Here is a 21,797-nt window from a genome sequence, read left to right as displayed (position 1 = left end):
GGTACGATCGGTCCTCGAATACGCCTGCGTCACTTGGTCTACTAGCCTACCAATTTACCTCAAGGACATGATCGAAAGAGTTCAGAAAAGAGCTCTGCGTATATTATTTCCGGCGCTGAGCTACAAAGACGCCATTGTGGCTGCAAACTCCACTCGCCTAAATGTGAGAAGAGACGAACTCTGCAAGAAAGTTTGGGGCGGTATCTATGTGCCTGGGTCACGGCTGTACCACCTTATTCCACCAAAGCGCGCCGATTGCCACGTTTATGAGTTGCGCAAGAAAAACCATGTATCACTCTTTAAATGCCGGACCGAGAGATTTAAAAAATCTTTCTTTCCAACAATGGCGTCTAACGCCCAGTTCTTGTAGTCAAGCAAACCTAAGCGTTTTTCATTGGTATGTCACTGCCGATTCTTGTAATTCCCAGTCCCTTTAGACTCTTAATTTTAAAGTCAAATGTAAGATTTTCGTATTTTTTAAATATTTAAAGTATACTTGTAAATTCAAATGTATTTCACCACTTGGGTGCCATTTTTTAATACTTTTAATAAACCTTCTATCTATCTCATTCATTACACTCTAGCAGGCAAAAATAAAAACAAGTAGACTTATTCATGATTGGAAATGACAAAATTGCGTAACGACAGCGCAAATGGCAATAGGGCAGTCTCCTAAAGATAACTCCAAATGTGCGATAGACAAAGCCCAAGTTCAAACAGCTATGCGTCTGCTTGAAGGGAAAAAAAAGTCTAAAACAGCAAAACATGATAAAATATTCCTTGCATAATGAATATGAAGTTTCAGCATTTAATTTTTATTTATCAAAATGTACATCATACATGGTTTTAATTTCTGGTTTCCCTCTTGTTGTGGAAAAATGAAGTAACCTTAGTAAAGGGATAGGATCCGATTCAAGCTTTGAACTTAATTCGACACAAATATCCAGTGCTACTTTATCTGCTGAAATTTATGCCAGAAGCTCTATAAAAATATCGGTTTAGGCCTTCCCTGCACTTTGTAATCCCAAGAAAAAGAAAATAGAGATTACCTTAACATATTGCAGCAAAATCCCAGCTTATCTTGAACCTAAAACTTTACTCTGGAAAAAAAAGCTATACTTCTGCGCATGCGCCAAGAGCAAAGTTTGGCACACGAGCCTTCTTTCGCAAAACGACTCTCGTTTTGTCAAACGATTCTCGTTTCTAAAAACGAGTCTCGTTTCTAAAAACGAGTCTCGTTTCTACAAACGAGTCTCGTTTCTACAAACGAGTCTCGTTTCTATAAACGAGTCTCGTTTCTATTCACAAACAAACGAGTCTCGCTTTAAATCGTTTATCGAGTGACTTATAAATCGTGACGATTTAAAATCGACTCGTTGCCCAGAAACTGTGAGTGATCCGGAGAATCGAGCTCAATATTGGCCCATTGACTTCCGTGCTCGAGTAGAATCGAGTACGAATTCAATCGAACTCAATTTCAATCGAGCTCAATCTTTGGATCATTCACGGTTTCCGGGAAACGAGCCCAAAAGCACCTGATCAAAAACGACCACGATTCCTCGTTTTGCCAAGCTTCGACATACGAGCCTCGATTATCCAATCGAGCCTCGATTTTGCAATCGTGCCTCGATTTTGCAATCGAGCCTCGATTTTGCAATCGAGCCTCCATTTTCCAATCGAGCCTCGATTTTCCAATCGAGCCTCGATTTTCCAATCGAGCCTCGATTTTCCAATCGAGCCTCGATTTTCCAATCGAGCCTCGATTTACTAATCGAGGCTCAATACGGGAGGGAGCCTGGGGCGAGTGAGAGTGGTCATGTTCTAGCAAACTTGTCGTCGCGAACTCAGGATTTTTTTGAAATTTTAAAAAGAACGCGAGAGGGAGAAAGGATATTTTTACACTGCTAAAGAGATGGAGGAAATGGTCCTAAGGTAAGCATTGGTTTCTTCTGGTACATTGTTTTACCGGGGGGTGTTTGTTCCTACTTGCTGCTTCATAGTTTTCGGTTACGTAAGCTCGATAGATTTTCGCGTTCCTATTTTAATTGGTCATTTTTAGCCAAAAAAGGAACATAACTCTTAGGAAATGTTAAAATGGTTTGGACAAAAAAGACTGAGTAGAGAATGAATAAAACTAACATTCCGGCACCAGAATTCAAGACAGTCACGCGTATGCATAGCTACCAGCTGACATTCATATTAGTGGGAATGGAAAAAAACAAAAGCAAATTTTCTCATCTTGCAAACAAATGGTAAGAAGAATAATGTTAACTATACTTATGTCCATTTTCCAAGACCATAATAGCTCAGCAGCATTTCATGGAACATGTGAAAGTGTGGTGGGATACTATAATTTTTTTGAAGCTAAATTTGTTATCCAATTTTGTGTTTCACTCATTCTATTCAGATAATTTTGTGAAACACAATCATACTGTGATATTTTTTATAGCAGAGGAATCTATTTTAAATCAAAATTGACTAAATGTTCACAAATGAATGAACGTTGGTGGTTTTTAAAGAAACTGTGGTGCTGTGTCAGTGGGGGTAGATTAATTAAGATGAAATTGTAAACTGGCCACCCTGAAGATTCAAAAAGCTGACGTTTTGAGCATTAACCCTTTGTCAGAGTTAAGGGCCAATACTTGAAACTTCAGCTTTTTGACTCTCTACAGTACAGTGGCTAATTTATAATTTCAACTTAGTTGATATAACCAAATTAAATGTTGACTAGTAAGATTAACATGGACTTGACAATTAAGTTAAAAGGAAGCCAATTTCACACCTTTCAGTAAAGTAAACATGGTTGTGGTTAAGGTTTATAGTTTCATAGAAGCCTAAATTTTTGCACTCTTTTAGAAGTCTTCTATATTGCATGTGCAACATCAACTATTAAATTCAAATCATAACTAGTTCCAGTATTCGATCTAGTTCATGTTTTTGTTTCATTTATTTGGAATATTCTATTCTGACACTAAATGAAATGGTTGTGGACTCTTACTGATGTAAAAACAGACTAAAAAACAAAGAAACAAACAAAAAGCAAGTTACCTCATACAGGTATATATTAAGTACTTCCAAAGCAGCTGGCAATAATTAAAGAAAACCAAAAAAAAAAAAAAATGTGCTTACTATCCTTAGATGAGGGCACAATATTAAGATGACTAGCATTTCAGATTACGTGGGTATGAGTACAATTTTAGTATGAGCCTACTTAGACATTTTGCATATGTTGATTTACTGATCGTTTGATGCTTCATTTGTTGTCTTTGTTCTTGTGTTTATGTTTTGTTATGAAACAAGGACGAAAGCTTAGTGTTTTTCAAGCAAAAGAGAATGGCAGTTGATCCCGGAAACATGATTTGAAGTTCAATCAGTTACTTGGGGTCAGAAAGCATGAAATGAAAAATATATTTTGCTGTTTTTTGACATCGTATATTCAAGATTGGTCTGTAATTTTTTAAAATAAGGATTCCACTTTATGATGAATTGTTTACCACAATAAACAACTAAAACCTTGAAAAGCATAAAGACTCTGACATACTGGTGATGGTTTGAATGATGTCAGTTCTTGGAAGTTTGAAGATCATAGTTTGACCCAGACCATTTGTTTTTCAAATGACCCAATATAAAATGTCATGCAATACATATGACCCACTTTGACTAAATTCTAAACTGAACACTTTTAGTTCCTTATAACACCAACCATATTTACATTAGGAACTGAAGTTTTGGGCTCTACACTTGTTGTTTATCATCAAAACAAAGAACATTTTTAACTTGTTGCTTTATAGCAGCCTCTATTGAACAAATTTTGAAGGACTCTAGCCAGCCTCTACCATTTTTGATGACCATGAAAATATGTGAAATATATGGGAAAGTGAAATTTTATTGCATTGTCCCAAGTTGTGTTTCTGGAAGTTTTTTAAATTACCCTAAGCAGTTTGATTGTGCATTTTTATATTTGGATCTGCTCTACATGAAATAAAATATGAAAACATCCACAGGTAAACAGAAACAAAGGTGTGGCTGACAAGGGTCCTTTTAAAGTCTTTTTAAACTTTTAACATTCTGGGTGATTTTCCACCATTGGCTTTTTTCTTTTTGAGGTTGTTCTCCTGTCCTTCTTTTTCCTTTTCCTTTCATGTTTAACATGTTCCTTCCCCTCTTCATCTTTATGTTCCCTCTTTTTCTCTTCTTCTGTGTGCTCCCTCACTTCGTCTTCTTTCTTTTGCTCCTTTTTCTCTTCTACTTTCTTCTCCTCCTTGTTGATGTCTACACAACTTTCCTCTATTTCTTGTCCTTCTTCTGGGGAAAAAGTTATAATTTTAGACATTGTAGGCTGACCAGTAATTTTCTTTTTCTTGCTGTTGACTCACAATCATATATTTCTCTGATAATTATATTGTCCCAGTTTGGAGGGAAATGCTTTATAGATTGCCAGGTTAAGTAGGGGCCTTAGTTAAAAGGGTCAGTAGGAAATTTCCATAATCCATGGTCTCCAGGTCAAGAATATACATTTCCATGTTCTTTCAATATCTTCTAATAGAGTCTAATCATTTTGTTCAACCTTCTGATTAAATTCTTTTGTAGCTCTAATGACATCCTTATGCCATGTTATCCTCTAAAATGCAGTAGGATGCCAGTGGATCAACTATCATCAGAGATGGCCACTTTTACCAACATTAAAATCAGTATCCTTACTGGTTGGTAAAATACTGGTTATTTTACTTATTAGATAATATGCTTCTCACCTGCTTGTGCAAAAATAATTCCAGATGTACCTGGTAGTGGTTCCTGAAACAAGATAAAAAGTAAAGGGAAGTATGCCATCCACAAGAGTCACGTGTAACTTACTTTTAACAACAAGGGACAATGGCAAAAACCAAGATGCCACTGCCTCAATCTCTTACTTTCCTTTATAACCATGACTATTATAACGTAGATATAGTATTATAAAATTAAATAGTCACTAATGAAATGTACATGAACTAATCTAATTACATGACCTCATATTTCAATGGCAAATTAAAATAGGGCATTCAATACCTTTACTAAACACACTTGGAAAATGATGTTACTAACATGATCTCTATTTACTTAGTTATTTAGGTTGATAAGTTGTTTACATTATAGCATGACCCTTATTTAAAACTATAGTGATAATAGATACTGTCAGTTGTTCCACCTTGCTGTTGTTAATATTATTTGGTCAGGTGTTGATGTTAGTGTTATGCAGGAGGAAGCCATGACAGTTCATTTTGTTCAGTTGTAGGTATATTGACATATCTTAAATTATTTTGGTTAAAATGAGAACTAGATCACATGAAGATCATTAAGTAAGTCTGCACAAAATAATGCTTCTCGCAAAGAACCTTGTCCCAAGGGACCCGTCAGTCTGCCCCAAGTGTTGCGGCTCACGAAGAACCTCGTCCCAAGGGACCTTTAAGTCTGCCCCAAGTGTCGCGGCTCACGAAGAACCTCGTCCCAAGGGAACTTTCAGTCTGCCCCAAGTGTCGCGGCTCACGGAGAACCTCGTCCCAAGGGACCAGTCAGTCTGCCCCAAGTGTCGCGGCTCACGAAGAACCTCGTCCCAAGGGACCTTTCAGTCTGCCCCAAGTGTCGCGGCTCACGAAGAACGTCGTCCCAAGGGACCCGTCAGTCTGCCCCAAGTGTCGCGGCTCACGAAGAACCTCGTCCCAAGGGACCTTTCAGTCTGCCCCAAGTGTCGCGGCTCACGAAGAACCTCGTCCCAAGGGACCCGTCGGTCTGCCCCAAGTGTCGCGGCTCACGAAGAACCTCGTCCCAAGGGACCTTTCAGTCTGCCCCAAGTGTCGCGGCTCACGAAGAACCTCGTCCCAAGGGACCTTTCAGTCTGCCCCAAGTGTCGCGGCTCACGAAGAACCTCGTCCCAAGGGACCCGTCGGTCTGCCCCAAGTGTCGCGGCTCACGAAGAACCTCGTCCCAAGGGACCTTTCAGTCTGCCCCAAGTGTCGCGGCTCACGAAGAACCTCGTCCCAAGGGACCTGTCAGTCTGCCCCAAGTGTCGCGGCTCACGAAGAACCTCGTCCCAAGGGACCTTTCAGTCTGCCCCTAGTGTCGCGGCTCACGAAGAACCTTGTCCCAAGGGACCCGTCAGTCTGCCTAAGTGTCACGGCCCACAAAGAACCTCGTCCCAAGGGACATGCGAGTTTTTTAAGTTTAAGTCAACTTTTTTTGGTCAATGATCTATGGAACATACAATGCAATATGTTATGGTAGGGTTTTCATAATGTAGCATACTACCAATAATTTTACGTGACATTTTAATGTGCACTACTTCCCTTACCTCATTTGTTTTGCTTGTGTTCAAATCTTCATCTGTCAGGAGGAGAACTAGTCTCAGTATGTAAAAATACACAATTTAATATACCTATATTTTACTATAATTGCTCAAGCAATACAGGTGATGATGATTTATCCAGTAAATTACAGAATTGTATGGCGACTCTCATTGTTTATCAGGTAACAAATATGAAATTAATAAGCCCTCAACACATAACTTAACATATGACCAGTATTGATTTTTGGCATTAAGGCAATTTCTTCTGAAATTTTTTAAAGAAAGATGTTATCTCTGTTTTTAGGAACATCATGTAGTCCTAATGTTTGTCCTTATTTTCTGCTTATTATCACTGAGCAAGGCAGATTACCTGTAATTTTCTTGTTGGGTTGCATTACCTTTGCTAAGACTGGGTCTGCTTTTCATGCATGTTCAGTATCATTTGAAGGTACTTCATTTTTATTCTTTACATTGTTTTTTTCATTTTTTGGTAATTACTAGTTTAATACATAATATTTGTATTCCTCACCTAGTATTGTGGATGAAGGGTCACCCTCCAACTGCAAATCGGGAATATTTCCTTGGAATGTCACCTGCAGGCAAAATGAGGAAAGCCATCATGTGACCCAGAATTAACATTTCTTATTTCCTTACCATTAACAATTTCAAAATTTATGCTTAACTCTATGAATAAAACTCAGGTCATAACCCAAACTTTCAACCTGGGTATACAAAATGAATAGTCAAAAAAGATGATTTTGTCTTTTAATAATAATCAAACTGAAAAATTAGGCTGTGTGGAGAAAGAAACGGTTTATACTAAAGACTGGCTATGGTGATAAGAGCTTTCCAGTTTACTTCTTCAATAATACACATTCTTTTTTTCTGTTTTGATCACTTGTGCCATTTTGCTTCATGTCACACACTCATAGGCAGATAATTTGCAGCAAATTGACCAGTCCGAGCATACACTTTACTTAATATGTGGTGTTGTATCATACATTCAAAGATAAGTTGTTACTATGTGTATTCACTTTTTTCTAACCTCTGATCCCAGAAGGGATTTAATCTCTGCCTCATCCTGGATTAAAAAAAAAAAACAAGTTAACAGAATCAAAGATAAGGTTTAATACATAAATTCCACAGTATTTACCAGGGTAGCTGTTTGAACACTTTACAACTGTGACTTTCAAACCTCATGCAGGCACATTGGTGAATATGCAAGCAAAAATCCCCTCAAAATTCATACTTGTATTATGTATCTCATAATGATTAATTTTGTGTGCTAAGAAATACCAGGAGATAGCATATCATTTGCCATATTTTTTCCACCACCTCTAAAAATCAGGATTAAAAGGGTATTTTGAACAAATTTGAATTCACCAAAGGCATTCCATTTGCCTTCTTGAAATAACACAAGTATATTTTAGACTCCAACTCCAGATTTCTAGTACTGTAGTTGTTATTTGTTTTATGCAATATTATTATTTACTTACTCTCTCATGAATATGAAGCACCTCTGGTCTCTCCAAGAGGTCTCCATGTTTTACCACTTCCCTACCTCTTTGGATAGAGAAGTGTAATGGGAGAGCATTGTTGGAGCCTGCCCAGTCATATACTTCCTATATCATTTAAACAGGAAAAAGGTTAGATTTCTTTTTATAAAAAGCTATCTGCCAATCACTGTATGTCTACATAATTTTACCAAAGTGCTATTTACAGTTTAATAATTTGTATCATTGTTTATATGTACCTGGAAGAAGGCACCTTTGATGAACTGGCGCTCTTCCTTGCCGTTTGAGTGGCGGAGGATGATTTTCACTTTCTCGTTTTTTTCTTCCCGACTGACATCTGTAACTCTGGCTTGTCGGGCTTTCCTTATCTTGCTTGATTCTTTAATCTTACAGAATAAATACATGACAACCTCAGTAATATTTCATTGATAATGTAGAAAAAAGATCTTGAAATTTCTGCTGCTAAGTCTTAAAAGAGAAAGTGGTAATTATAGCAGTTTTTTTGGTAACAAGTATTATTTATGTTGAATCACTTCATTTCACTCATTTCCTTTCCTGTTTGGGGATATGTCTCTGAAACTTGGGCCATACTTTGATGGCTGGTGCTTGTTTTGGCTCCTGAAGTCTTAAAGGAAGCCTTCTAAAAGTAATCCTCATTTCATTGCCTGACTTTCTCCTAATGTGTTCTCTATTTTTGTTTATTTCCAACAGGTAATCATGCCACGATTGACATAATTGATATTGGCATTATTTGTGCTATGTAAGTATTTGGGAAAAGCTTTTTACCTTGTCATCCTCTATTGCCTTTTGCAATGCACTCTCCTGCTCCTTCTTAGGTGAACGATCCTGCTCAAACCTCTCCCTATTGGAAACAATGAATAACTTATGGTGAATCTCACCAGTGTTCACTTTGATTTGCTGCATCTGTCTGGATAATCAAAACATATTAACCACATAATTTGCATACACCTAGGGTTTTTTAATGTTTGTTAATTGCGAACAAGACATTGTTTGATGTATGAATAACACATCAGACTTGAGCTATATGAGTTTATGAAAATTTTCTGTAAGATCATAAGGTTGTCAATGGGTAACAAGCTGGAAATAATTATTTCTACCTTTATCTTATCGAATATTAAAGATCTCTTACCATTCCCTTGTGAATGCATCCACAGCATCTGCTGCCCTTTTTACTGCATCCACCACATCTTCCTTTGTTGCCAATTTTAGGTTGTCTCCTTGTTATAAGAATCCAAAATACAACAATTTTGTTTCCAGCCATCTTTAAGTCAAATCAGATCAATAGTAACCTATGATGTTCAATTTTTAAAAAGGGGCCAAAAAGACATATTAAAACAATTTACCAAAAAGTGGCAACATTTATGCAAGGTCAAACTGGTATGTAGGTAGTATACTGGTGCCTGATGATGGCTTGGGATATTGTACATGACTGCAAGTCAACCTTAAAATTAAAGAGTACATTATCTTTAAATTAATATAAGACTTAAGGTAAGGGAAGCGCTTTTAAAGCAATGGGAGTTTTTCCTCAAACTTCCTTATGTTTATTGTCTGTTTTGACTTGTGCCTACACATAGTGATGACATTAAAATTGAATGAGTACAGACTGACTTGCAGGCATGGGATCCTTTTCAAACATTCCAAACTGAACGTTATTTGCCAAGAAAAGCTTATTACTATTATCAATATAAAATTCCTTTCATTAACATTTACCAACCTTTTCAACAAATTGTATTTTGAGGCTATTTACATTCTTAAAATGCTCACCACAAAAACGCTCTATGAGGATAGGCTGAGAAGTTGTGGGTGCCATTATGAGTAAATCGGACCCAGCACTTCCAAATTTTCTTTTCACTGTCATAAAAAATAACATAAAATGGTAAGAAGAGTTTGAGAACATTGAAAATTATGGGCATTATTGCATCTATTATTGGTGCGTAGAGGTTGTTATGGGGCACTAAATATAGCATAAGGAAACACAACATAGACTAGAAGATAAGAGGATATTTTGATATGCTCAGTACTACAGAAAGTAAAACACCCTATTATAAGTACATCCTGGAAGGGAACAGGAGATGTCAACATCCCTTAATAATGAAGAAACATATCTATGCACACACTCTTTACAGTACACAATATCAGTACTTCAGATGTATCCATTTTTAAATATTAGTAAAGTGTGAGAATTACATTACAATCTTGATGTTTAGCCATTAAGACTTAGGAAACTTTTTTAACTTTGACCTTTTTGTCTCGTATCTTAGTAAACATCCAAAACACGGATAGTAATTCAATACCTTCTCTCCCAGATCTGGATTTTTCTTTAGTTATCCAAAAGTATAAGTTTCCATGATTGACTCCATGTAGAATATTCAGAATCCTGATGATTTAAGAGAGAGATAAACATATTTGATTACTAATTAAAATTATTTACTACTTAATGTGAAATATAGCATGCATGCATCATACAGTGGATATTAAAAATCTTGAATACCCTTTGTGATGTTTGTGAGTGATGTTTAAGCGTGATGTTTGTATTTCAAATTATAATGTAATTTACGTGTGATGTGCGATCCTCGCAGTAGATAGCGCTATTTACGCAATAGCGAAAATCAGACCTGAAAAAAATCAGGCCTGTACGGGACTCGAACCACTGACCTCTGCGATACTAGTGCAGCGCTCTACCAATTGAGCTAACAAGCCAACTGGGAGCAGGCTGTTAAGTTGATTCGTAATAAACCCGTGAAAGTGATAAATGAGATGCAATGAATATATAAAGTTCATATATTTTTGAACTGCGGTATTAGATACGTGTGATGTGCGATCCTCGCAGTAGCGCTATCTACTGCGAGGATCGCACATCACACGTATCTAATACCGCAGTTCAAAAATATATGAACTTTATATATTCATTGCATCTTATAATGTAATTTATGTTTGAAAACACAGAAACCAGTCAGTTGGAGTAACCTTCTATGTACAAAAAAATTGTCATGTGGGTACACATTGCACCAGGTAAGCATGGTCACTTTTGATGTCTCCATGTGTTTTTAAGTTATATACACAGAAAAGTTTAAAGGCACGGTTCATGCATATGTCTCTCAATAAGAAAAATTAACTATTATGAACTATGATATTAACCTATTTATTTTGTCACTGTGACTTAGTGTAATCGGAAGCTGTTTCTGCAGAGTGCAGCCTGCTTTTAGAGATAAAAATAACCTTTTATTAACTATTGATAGTCACCTTATCACATCAGGTATGTTGTCACCTTCTTGTAGGATCACTGTAACCATGCTTCTCTGGTCAGACCTGGCCTGGTGACACATCTAGATACACAAATTTATAAATTAAAGTAGAGTTAGATTTAATGTTATTTCTTTTGGTGTTATGATGCAACACAGTGCATTGTTGCAATGCATGCATTAGGACTATATGTCACCTAGAGAAATTAAAGTTGACAGACAGTAACTGTAGTATACTTTTCCAAATGGGTCTGTTCCTCAGCAAGTGAAATTGACATATGACAAATGTGGCTTCACAAAAGTTTACAGGCTATTTTTATTTCAAATGTGACTGCTAATATATTTTACTTCTCATTAACTCAACACATTGACACCTAGGCATGCTAACTGTATTTATTTACAACAGTTTCCTTGAAAATTGCAAGCCATCCGGGCAAACATAACATCGCTATTTAACACAAACCTCCTCATATGTTAAGTTAAAAAAGATTGGTAGGAGAATATCCTCATGGGCTGATGCCACCTCCATCAGCACTTGTTAACAGTAAAGCACATCCCATGCTCTGTCCACACTCCATTGCACTATTATTATTATATTGTGGTCTACAAATAGTAGTGGTATTCAATCAAACTGTCATCCTTTAAGGACATCTGTGTCAAAATCTTCTAAGGGTTGGGTTTTTTCCAAACTCTTCTTCCATTTTCCTTCTTGAAATAACAAGTATATTTTAGACTCCAATTCCAGATTTCTAGCACTTTTGTTATTTGTTTTATGCAATATTATTATTTACAAATAGTAACGGTGTTCAATTGAACTGTCACCATTAAGGACCTGTGCCAAAATCTTCTAAGGGTTGTTGTTTTTTTTTTGTTTTGTTTCCATTCCCCAACTCTTGCTGTAGTTTGAAATATGAATCAGACAACTACATAGGGTATAAGCAAGGTTAAGCTTTCTATTTTAGGTTCAAATGCTACTTTTGGCATGAATATTGTTTTGTATCTGGTGGAAATTTATCTAATGTCATCATCCAGGGAGAGCCCTGCATGTAATTGCATTAAATTATTGACAATAATTCCAACATACCTTGATTATTCAGATCCAGAACTCCTAAGGAACTCATAAATTATTGAAAATATTATTGAATTATTGACAATATTTCCAACATACCTCGAGTATTCAGATCCAGAACTCCTAAGGAACTCATATCCTCTTCTACAACCCCAGCTTAAATGTAATGGCACAAAATTGAATGAATTTCAAGAACATTACTTATTGTGCATTACTTCATGCTACAAAACTGCACGAGTCAGTCAGTCTATCTGTCTATATCACACTGTACTCTACTCTACTATAATACTGAAGATTATCCTATTCTTCATCAACAGGAGACCCAATTGTTCATCTCTCTTATTTTTCAATTAAATTACTGAGTAAATAAAATTATGTTCAAGCTAATCCCACTTTGGCTTTTTTAAGTGTATCTGTTTTTTAATCCATTTTATAGAAACATACCTGTTTCCCACTGTTCTGTGCCAGTTAAATGACATGCTATAATAAATGTAGAAAAATATATGGTGTAAAAATTTCCTCCTTTTTGATTTAATTTCTTGATCAGTCTCACATAAATATTGTTGATTTACATCATACCTAATGTGTAAATCTGACGTGGCTTACTTTGTTAGGGCACTTTCTCAGTGTTAAGACTTAAAACACTGGCTTTTAATAGTGCTCTGTAAATTTGCCTTATAAATGGTATTACATGATACAATTTGAAATCATCTATGTAAACTATTTGCAGTTTTAAACTTGATTTCTAGTGTAATGTGCATGCTTTTTTCAGAAAATATCCTTACCCACCCCAGAGATAACTATTAGATATTCCAATCAGGATTGGGTTTTTGGTCTGCAATAGCCAAAGATCATGATTTTTTTTTTTTGGGGGGGGGGGGGGAGGGGTCATAGAGGAAAAATAAAAAAACCAGCATTTTGATGCTCTTTAATCATTCACCATGGTATTACCTGAGTCAACATTTACTGGGTTACTAGCTAAATAGCTCCTGCCGAGGTCACTGGTAGCCATGTCATCAAAAGCAGAAACACCATCTGTTCAAAAAAAAAAACACAACACAGTTTTGAATTGTGTCACATCATAATCATATACAGGCAGATGGGTCACCTGCTTCCAGTCAAGATGCAAATGGAAGATTGAATAAAAAACAGTAACTAAGTTTATAACTAGTGTGCAAATCAATCAAACACTTGCATTCACTTGTAGGCAATGTCAAGTCCACTTGATTAACAACACCACTTGCCACCCTTGCTTCATCACTGGAAGTCCCTGGCTGGATGACTGAGTTTGTCACACTTGTTTGAGATGAGCTGGGATTTGGGTGAGTGGTTGATTGTTGAGAAAGCGAGGAAGGGTTGGAATTGAGCAGAGCAGAGGAAAGGGAGGTTTGGGATTGGTTTGTGGAGGGTGGGTTAGAATTAGGCTGAGCTAGGAAAATGGAGGGCTGGAATTGGTTGGTGGATGGTGGGTCTGAATTGGGCTGCTCAGGGTGATGGGAGGGATGGGATTGGTTTGTGGAGGGTGGGTTGGAATTGGGCTGAACAGAGGGAAGGGAAGGATGGTTGGGATTGGTAACTCCTGGTGTTGGTATGGACTCAGGGTTAGGGTTAGATCCTGAGATGAGAAATAAAACAAAGACTTTAAATCAGCCATTTGAATTACCATTAAAATAGTGGAAAGATGCGAGAATTACTAGTTTTTTATTGATAAATCTATGACAAACAAATATTGAAAATTTTTAAGAGGCAAAGATCCTTATTGCCAGTCGGCCAATCAATGGTAATGAACATTAAAAGGGTAAATATTGAAAAGTCAGAATTTAAATATCAAAGTTTTTATTTCTCAGCAGATTAATTGGGTTATGTTGTTGCTTTTGTCTTTCAAAGACCACTGGTGATTTTCTTTTTAATTGCAGCGAAAATGTATTTCCACTTCAAGGAGGCTGTTATTTCCAGAACGCTGTTATTGCAATTCTAACAGGCATTTGTGGGTACTGCAGCCATATATTTTACTCCACTACAGTTATATTCATGTCAACATGCAAATTTGCTAAAGACCAGCCTTTGCAGCACAGTTATCTTGTGGCTTTGCCAAAATTGGCTTTTACTATCTTTACTTATGGGTCACATGACACAGATGTGTATGCACTCAATGCGATCTTTTGGTGCTGACTGCAATGACACAAACCCTTGATTGATTATTAAAGTTTACACTAACCTCCATTTCTCGGGTGTTGCAAAACCATGTATATGCGCCTGGAATTGGAACTCCCCTTGCCATAAATTCTAAATATTTCCTTGGCGTCTGGTATGCCTCTGTAAACTTTTTCCATTTTGCTCCCAAGGCTCGTAGACTTGTATAGACGAATTCTATGGAAAGGAAAGTTCAACATCGACACTACGTACAGTTTACAGTGGCTATATGAAATAACATTTGAATTCACTAAATAGTAAATAAAGTATGGGGCAAATCTAAATAGAGATGATCAATGATAAGTTTCTAGACTTGTTTGGCATGTAATATTCCAGTCCATATTCCCCTCTACTCCTTTACCCACTCCCCCTGCCTCAATGATTAGCCTCCTGTCAATCTGGAAATTCTAGTTGAGATTCCTGCTTTCCTTAATTAAATAATTTTACCAATTGCCTGTTTTCACTGTGTAACCATTGCACAGGTAAAGTCAAGAATAGAAGAGATAAAAAAAGTTAAATATCGAAACAGTCTCGGTAAGATTGAGATCTGTGCGTAGTTTAGAGCGATAAGTATTCTGATCAAACTGAAAATCCGTTTAAATGTAAGTCTTCGAGTAACGACTGATAATTCCTTTCTTTTTTAATTTTGATGACGTTGCGTGAAATGACTCTAAATGGGGTGGATCAGGCTAAATTTCGGCCCAACCTTACACGTGTTATAAAAGGTGCTGTTTTTATATATTACGTGCACATTTAACTCCATTGCAGGCCTTACATTCGTAGCAAGTTCACTGCTCATACTTTGGTTTTAATGAATGATCCGAAGCAAATAGCTAAAGGATAAGTGGTAAATTTTGAATCCTTTGTCGCGTGGCTAAAATTTGAATTGTTTTGCTCTACCTGGGTTTTACGTGACCACACACTTCTGAGTTTACATTCAGTATTCAATGCAAACAACCTGCATGCGGGATAAAGTGCTTTGGTACTTAACCTACCTATCCAAGTCAACAGCCGCAAGTCCAGCAAAATTTTCCTTGACCAGCTCTTTTATCTTTGCACTCGAATAGTTGCCTCCAATTTTAATGTCTTTCACTCTACCCTCGCGATTCAGCAGTACCCACGGATTTCCACGCGGTGTACACTTCGCCTTTCCCTTCAGCCATACGAACACTTTACTCGTTGACTTTCCTATCGGCTGAGGTGACCCGCAATCGCTTCCAGAGCTGGAATCGCCTGAATCTCCCATGTTCGAATATCCTTGGTCAATTCAGTCAAGTGATTTATTGATGAAATCCAAACGAACAGGCCCTTTTTTGTTCTGCCTTAAAAGCACGAGTTCGGCACGTGAATAAGAAAACCGAAACCAATCAACTTCATTGTTGGGGGGGCCCAGTGGAGTAATATACCAAAAGACTATTTCCGCTATCACACATAACTTTTGTGTAAAGTAAAGGTTTTGAGCGTTCCCGAACCACTCAAGAAGTGGCGTTAGTTAGGGGTTTAAGTCTATTCGCACAGCTCTTTATTCCTTAATTTTCGATTACGCAAAAGAAGAAAAAACCGCTGGCAGTGGTTTGGAAAAGGAAGAAGGTGGGAGGTGGAAAAATCAACCAGCCATCGCTCAATAAAATGATTAAGAAAGCTGATACCAATCAACTTCATTGTCGGAAGGGAGTTAATGAGACAGGCGTTACAAAAAAAAATGAAAATTAAAAAATTAATCACACACTCGCGATTCACGAGCTAGCCTGCTATCACAACAAATTTCAAGGAGTTTGAGTTTGGTGATTATAATTTATTAGGTAGTATAATTTTCTGAAAGTAGTTTCTGAGGCATTTGTATATTCCCCGATCCTTCAAATTCTCGAGCCTCCCGATAACTTTACCGAAAGTGGTTTCTTTACCCCAAGACGAACTGCACTGAATTCTTTGTCCGATTTTTTCGCAGCCTTTGATGACTTTGATTGATTTAACTTGCTCTTATGTTTATTAGAAGTTTAAGAAATCGGAATTCCACTGTACTCTTTATCGCCTTGTTCCTGGCCTCAAAAACTAAATTAACCTAAATTACGTAGTTACTATATTGCGAGGCTAAAACAGGCAAAAAATTACCAATCACATTATCTAGACCTCGCCATTGCCTCCACATCCTATCATCAAGGTACGACTGAAGGTCATCACGTGCTATGCCACGCCGTGCCTTAATTGGAGCCTTCAAATTGGCCCGCGCGGATTCTGCTTCTTGGGTGTGTACCCCTGCCAGAGAAAACCTAATTTTGAAAACAATTGTTTAAGTTAAAAAGGCACTGGGGACACAATACTAAAACGATGAATTGAAAAAGAATTGTCTTTATAATCGTAGATCTGCAAACACAACAAGTAATAATAAAGCTTTTAATTAAAATATGCTGCTTTGAAAAGATAATTACAATAGGCGCTTTAGCGGCAAGCTTTTAAATAAAAAAGAAAGGATTCTGCTAGTGCTTAGAGACTCGAGCAAAAAAAAGATGCTGATAATATAAGGTCAGTCTTCAGTTTTCCTAAAGAAACGGAGTCCTCAAACTGAAGAGGGAAATGGGAGACTAAAATGGCACTGTAGTGACAAGATGCTAAAAAAATGAATTGAAACAGACATGTCTTTATTAACATAAGTCTCCAAACACACAAAGTAATAACAACAAAGCTTTTAATTAATTAACAATGAAAAGATAAATATTACAAAAGGCACTTTAGCGGCAAACAGAATTGAAAGTATGCCGCCAAAGTGCGAATTGATAAAGGGTTCTGGAAGAGCCTTAGGACTCAAGCCCCCAAAAAAGAAATGATGCTAAAACAAAGATTCGTTTATTTGAAAAATACTGTCTTCCAAAATAAAAGCTACAAAAGGCCCTTTAGAGGCAAAATCAATAAATTGAAAAAGGAGTCTAATTAAGGAGTCTAATTAAGACTCAAGGAAAAAGAACTCAAGTGAGAAAGCACACTAGGTGATAGTAACAAAGGCTTTGTGTATTAAAAAATACTGTTTTCCAACACAAATTTATCTTACAAAAGGCACTTTAGCGGCACGCTGCAAGATCAATAAATTGAAAAGGATTTTGCTACAGCCTAAATACTCAAGGGAAAAGAGCAGAAGTGTGGAAACACACGAGTTGATAGTAACAAAGGCTTTTTGTTTTAAAAACTACTGTTTTCAAAAACAAATCTTACAAAAGGAACTTAGCGACACGCTGCAAAATCAATAACTCGGAAAAGGATGCTGCTATAACCTAAGGAAGTTCGCAGATCGACCTATTTCAAAGATTTGTTTATTTAAAATTACTGTCTTCTTTAGTGGCAAAATCAATAAATTGAAAAAGAATTCTGCCAGAGCCTAAAGACTCGAGGAAAAAGAACTTAAGTGAGAAAACACAATGGGTCATAGTAACAAAGGCTTTGTGCATTCAAAATACTGTTTTCCAACAAAAATTAATCATACAAAAGGCACTTTAGCGGCACGTTGCAAGATCAATACATTGAAACTGAAGGATTCTGCTAGAGCCTAAAGACTCAAGGAAAAGGAACTCAAGTGAGAAAAAACATTAGGTGATAGTGACAAAAACTTTGTGTATAAAATACTGTTTTGCGAAACAAATCTTACAAAAGGCAATTTAGCGGCATGCTGCAAGATCAATAAATTGAAAAAGGATTCTTCTAGAGCCTTAATACTCAAGAGACGAGAACACAAGTGTGAAAACACAATAGTTGATACATACCTACATACATACATAGATAATTTATTTGGTAACGCAGGTTGGTTACTGGCAGCATTAAGCTGATGTGGACCTGCGACAAATCTAGCTTCTATTTAAGTAAAGTAATTACAAAAAAAAGTAGAAAAATCCTAGCATAAATTAAAATGTGAGTAGTGATTCAAACTGGTTTATAATCCTAGCATAAATTTCAATAGAGGTAGTAAGATAAAATTCCTAAAAATATTTACAATTTACCAAATCCTTGTTGCCAACTAGAGCAGTTTGATTAAAAGATATCTTTTCAATAATTGTTGAAAGAGAACGGAGTTTGTTCTTAAATCTCTTATTATCCTCTACGTTCTTAACTGAACGAGGCAAAGAATTCCACGCTATTGCAGACCTATGTCTAAAAGACAGTCTTCCAACATTAGAGTTTGGTAGCTCCAGAGTTAGTTTTAAATTGTCCCTCATATTTCGTATATTTGGACTTTTCCTAATAATTGTTACAACCTGCTCAGGATTGATCCCATAAAAAGCTTTGTGTGTCAGAGAAAGGAGCCTCATCTTATAGAAATAACTTATGGATTTCTAAGAAGACGGTATCACTGATTGGGAATTAGTACCTCCGTGTTGTTTGAAGATAACCTTGGCAGCCCTCAGGTGAATTTTCTCTAAAACACATAACTTTGCTTACCCCATACAAAAAATTCCATAAGTGATGCTTGGTAAAATTCCCTTAAAATATATGGACTCCAAGATATGAGAGAGAGGGCTTTTGAACCTGCGCAGTTGCTTTACCTTCTTGACCATAGGTATTGATAGATCTTTGATGTGGGGTCCAAGCTTAACTTCTTGTAAATCATAAACCCAAGATAGTATGACTTGTTGACAAAGTTAATGGCATGACCAACCAGTTTGACTGGTCTTAAAGGACCAATGAAAGCATTACGGGTAAGAAGCATAACCTCAGTTTTATCGGGATGAATTGTTAAACGTTCCTGTTACACCACTTAGCTATATCAGTTAAATAAGTTTGGATCTTAAGGCTGACATCATCAATGGAATTGCCTATACAATATAGAGTTGTGTCATCAGCAAACATTTCCATCTTTCCACAACTAGGCACTTCAGGCAGATCATCGACGTAAATACTAAAAAGCCTGGGGCCAAGTACTGTCCCTGGGGTACACCAAACTTGACGGTCACTTCATTAGATCTTTGCCCCTTAACCTCAACAAACTGTTTTCTCTCAGATAAGTAATTTTCAATCAGATTGTTTTGGTTCCCTGATAATCTAAAGGCTTGGAGTTTGAGGGCCATCGTGTTATGACAAATGTAATCAAATGCCTTTTTAAAGTCTATAAACAGTACCCCCACAGTTTTGTTTTTATCCAGTTCGTGTCTCCAAACTTCAGTCAGGTGCAGCATTAAGAGTTCTGTTGACCTGCCAGTTTTAAAAATCCACTGGCTTTTGTTGGACTTGTTAAAATGGCAGTCAATGGAATCTCCTGTTATGCCCTCGTACACTTTGCTAGGAATAAACAATAGAGAAATAGGCCTAAAGTCACCTCTTTAAGAGCTATGTAACTTTTTGGTTACAGCTTTCCCTTTACTCAGCTTCCATCGAGGAGGGTAAATTGGGAATTTTAAACTTACTTCCATCACATAAGACAGGCCAACTGCTACAGCATCTCCTTCAAGTTTGAGTCCCCTTGAGGTAATGTTGTAAGGGCCACATTCTTTTCCAGGCTTAACTCTTTTATCGATAACCCTTTTAATCTTGTGAACGTTAAGTTGTACTGGCTCAATAGTAGGTGTAATTTGGTAAATGTGCTGATGTTCATTACCACTGGTATCTGTTAGAATATCATTTGCAAGCCTCTCACCAACTTTAGAGAAGAAGTCATTGAAACTGTCAGCCTTGTGTTTAAAATTTATTGTAATAATTCCATCCTCATTTTTAATTGCACTCACATTGCCTTTTGATTTGCCATGCATTTCACCGGCGTACCAACCTCCAAAAGTCACCTGAGCTCTTTGCACTTTAAAATTTAACTTTCCAATATTCAGCTTCAGCTTCTCTCGTGATCTTAGTTATAAGATTACGTTTTTTGCTATACCGTTTCCATGCATCTGTATCACTTGAGTTCCTTTGAACTTTTCTTAACAAGACATATCTCCTATTCATCTCCTTGATGATATTGCTATTCATCCACTTCAGTCCATTGGTGCGAACCTTTACTTTACAGGATTTTAAACGCTCATTCATTATGTATTTATACAAATACTCACAGGCCCAAGCAACATAACCCACATCATCAAAAGTTCCACAAATACTCCAGGGTGATGTATCGAGGTCCTGTCTGAGATGGTCAGAGTTAAGGCTCTTAAAAGAAGTCACTTATTTAATCACAGGACTTGACTTTTGCCTTCGCAAATTCACCAAAGCATATTCAAGATGGAGATCAGAAATCCCTGGGTCATGACCGCTTGCAAGTTTCACCTTGGATTTGTTGGATGTAAAGATCAGGTCTATGGTTGTGTTTGAAGATTCCGTAATCCCACTCGGTTCTTCAATCACATTCTCTAAACCAAAATGTTTAGCCACTTTTAACAAGCGCTTCCCCATACTTGTTTTGATATTGGAGTCAAAGTCATCCATGATCATAATGTTGAATATTTTCAACCAAAGATCGTCCAAGATTGCTTGGAGCTTGTAGAAGAACTTACCGTGGGTTGGAGGACTGTAGAAGGTTCTTGTAGAAGGCACTTTAGCGACACGCGATCGGAAAAGGATGCTGCTATAACCTAAAGATTTAGGAGAAAAGAAAACAGATCTGCAAACACATTACGTTATACTAACTAATGCTATTAAAGCTAAACCCCAACGTTGTTTTTAATCTGTGCCACGAAAGAAATAATAATAATGATAGCATGAAATAGAGCTTCACGACTTCTTTTAGTTGTTAAACTATAAAATGAAACGTACTGTGTTAATGATAAACGAAGGAAAGAAAGATGAACGAAAACTGAAAGAAAGCTGAATCACTCAAATATACCTAAACTGTGGAAAAAAGAAAAAAAAAGGCGAAGTGTTAGTGACCACCCAAAAATCCAGTTTCGATGCCGGGCTATTTCTCGTTCGCATTCTTTTCGCTTTTTTTTTTTTTTAAAAAAAGATGGAATGTCTACGAAAGGCAGACTATAATTTTTTCTTTAACTGATAAGAACTCTCATTGATCTTGTTATTTTCTTGTTTTTTTCTTTCTTGTCTTTTTCGTATGGCGCGAACCACATAATCTCTGGAATTTTAGGAAATTTGCAGTTCGACCAGAATATGGTGTTTCATTCTTTTTCTCTTTCTTACTCTCCTTCTTTCTTTCTCCCTTTTTTCTTTATTTCTTTCCTCGAAAACTTCCCCAGTTCACAAATTAAACTCGACAATTTTTCCAGAACATGACCGCTCTCGCTCACCCCAGGCTCCCTCCCAAATCGAGGCACGATTGCAAAATCGAGGCTCGATTGGAAAATCGAGGCTCGATTGGAAAATCGAGGCACGATTGCAAAATCGAGGCTCGATTGCAAAATCGAGGCACGATTGAAAAATCGAGGCTCGATTGGAAAAACGAGGCTCGTATGTCGAAGCTTGGCAAAACGAGGAATCGTGGTCGTTTTTGATCAGGTGCTTTTGGGCTCGTTTCCCGGAAA

General features: G+C 37.0%; 2 protein-coding genes across 11 annotated transcripts; one reads left to right on the top strand and one right to left on the bottom strand.

Annotated features, from left to right (window-relative positions):
* Positions 1 to 812: 812 nt before the first annotated feature.
* LOC148724363 (uncharacterized) lies at positions 813 to 14,642 on the top strand. Of its 8 annotated transcripts, XM_088729471.1 has the most exons (6): positions 1,787 to 1,932; positions 4,591 to 4,703; positions 8,545 to 8,593; positions 10,801 to 10,866; positions 13,373 to 13,487; positions 14,082 to 14,388. In XM_088729471.1, the coding sequence occupies exons 1-5, from the start codon at positions 1,913 to 1,915 to the stop codon at positions 13,449 to 13,451; spliced, it is 327 nt and encodes a 108-aa protein (XP_088585597.1). In that variant the 5' UTR covers positions 1,787 to 1,912; the 3' UTR covers positions 13,452 to 13,487; positions 14,082 to 14,388. The 8 variants fall into 8 exon arrangements, 4 of the variants coding, with proteins under 4 accessions (XP_088585598.1, XP_088585599.1, XP_088585597.1 ...); XM_088729472.1 differs by lacking the exons at positions 13,373 to 13,487; positions 14,082 to 14,388 and adding an exon at positions 11,133 to 11,561 and having other exon boundaries at positions 813 to 1,932; XM_088729473.1 differs by lacking the exon at positions 10,801 to 10,866 and having other exon boundaries at positions 1,762 to 1,932.
* Positions 3,384 to 11,680, bottom strand: LOC148724364 (uncharacterized). 3 transcript variants are annotated; one of them, XM_088729468.1, is made up of 13 exons: positions 11,560 to 11,680; positions 11,098 to 11,180; positions 10,149 to 10,231; positions 9,619 to 9,705; positions 8,984 to 9,071; positions 8,620 to 8,695; positions 8,073 to 8,219; positions 7,816 to 7,941; positions 7,365 to 7,400; positions 6,849 to 6,912; positions 6,326 to 6,357; positions 4,752 to 4,794; positions 3,384 to 4,305 (listed from the first exon to the last, which is right to left on the bottom strand). In XM_088729468.1, the coding sequence occupies exons 1-13, from the start codon at positions 11,623 to 11,625 to the stop codon at positions 4,061 to 4,063; spliced, it is 1,176 nt and encodes a 391-aa protein (XP_088585594.1). In that variant the 5' UTR covers positions 11,626 to 11,680; the 3' UTR covers positions 3,384 to 4,060. The 3 variants fall into 3 exon arrangements, with proteins under 3 accessions (XP_088585594.1, XP_088585595.1, XP_088585596.1); XM_088729469.1 differs by having other exon boundaries at positions 3,384 to 4,302; XM_088729470.1 differs by lacking the exons at positions 10,149 to 10,231; positions 11,560 to 11,680 and having other exon boundaries at positions 11,098 to 11,116.
* Positions 14,643 to 21,797: the final 7,155 nt, after the last annotated feature.

The sequence above is a fragment of the Stylophora pistillata genome, chromosome 8 (assembly GCF_964205215.1).
Source record: "Stylophora pistillata chromosome 8, jaStyPist1.2, whole genome shotgun sequence".
Lineage (NCBI taxonomy): Eukaryota > Metazoa > Cnidaria > Anthozoa > Scleractinia > Pocilloporidae > Stylophora > Stylophora pistillata.
The sequence above is the reverse complement of the archived record's forward strand: the minus strand, read 5'-3'. Positions and strand labels throughout refer to the sequence as shown.

Coding starts and splice junctions, on each gene's coding strand:
- LOC148724363 (XM_088729471.1), top strand. CDS start 1,913: ATGGAGGAAATGGTCCTAAG. Junction 8,594..10,800: donor ATTGGCATTATTTGTGCTAT/GTAAGTATTTGG, acceptor TTGAAAACACAG/AAACCAGTCAGTTGGAGTAA. Junction 10,867..13,372: donor GTGGGTACACATTGCACCAG/GTAAGCATGGTC, acceptor ATTCACTTGTAG/GCAATGTCAAGTCCACTTGA.
- LOC148724364 (XM_088729468.1), bottom strand. CDS start 11,625: ATGGAGGTGGCATCAGCCCATGAGGATATTCTCCTACCAATCTTTTTT. Junction 10,232..11,097: donor AACATACCTGATGTGATAAG/GTGACTATCAAT, acceptor TTAAATCATCAG/GATTCTGAATATTCTACATG. Junction 4,306..4,751: donor AATTATTTTTGCACAAGCAG/GTGAGAAGCATA, acceptor CTTTTTCCCCAG/AAGAAGGACAAGAAATAGAG.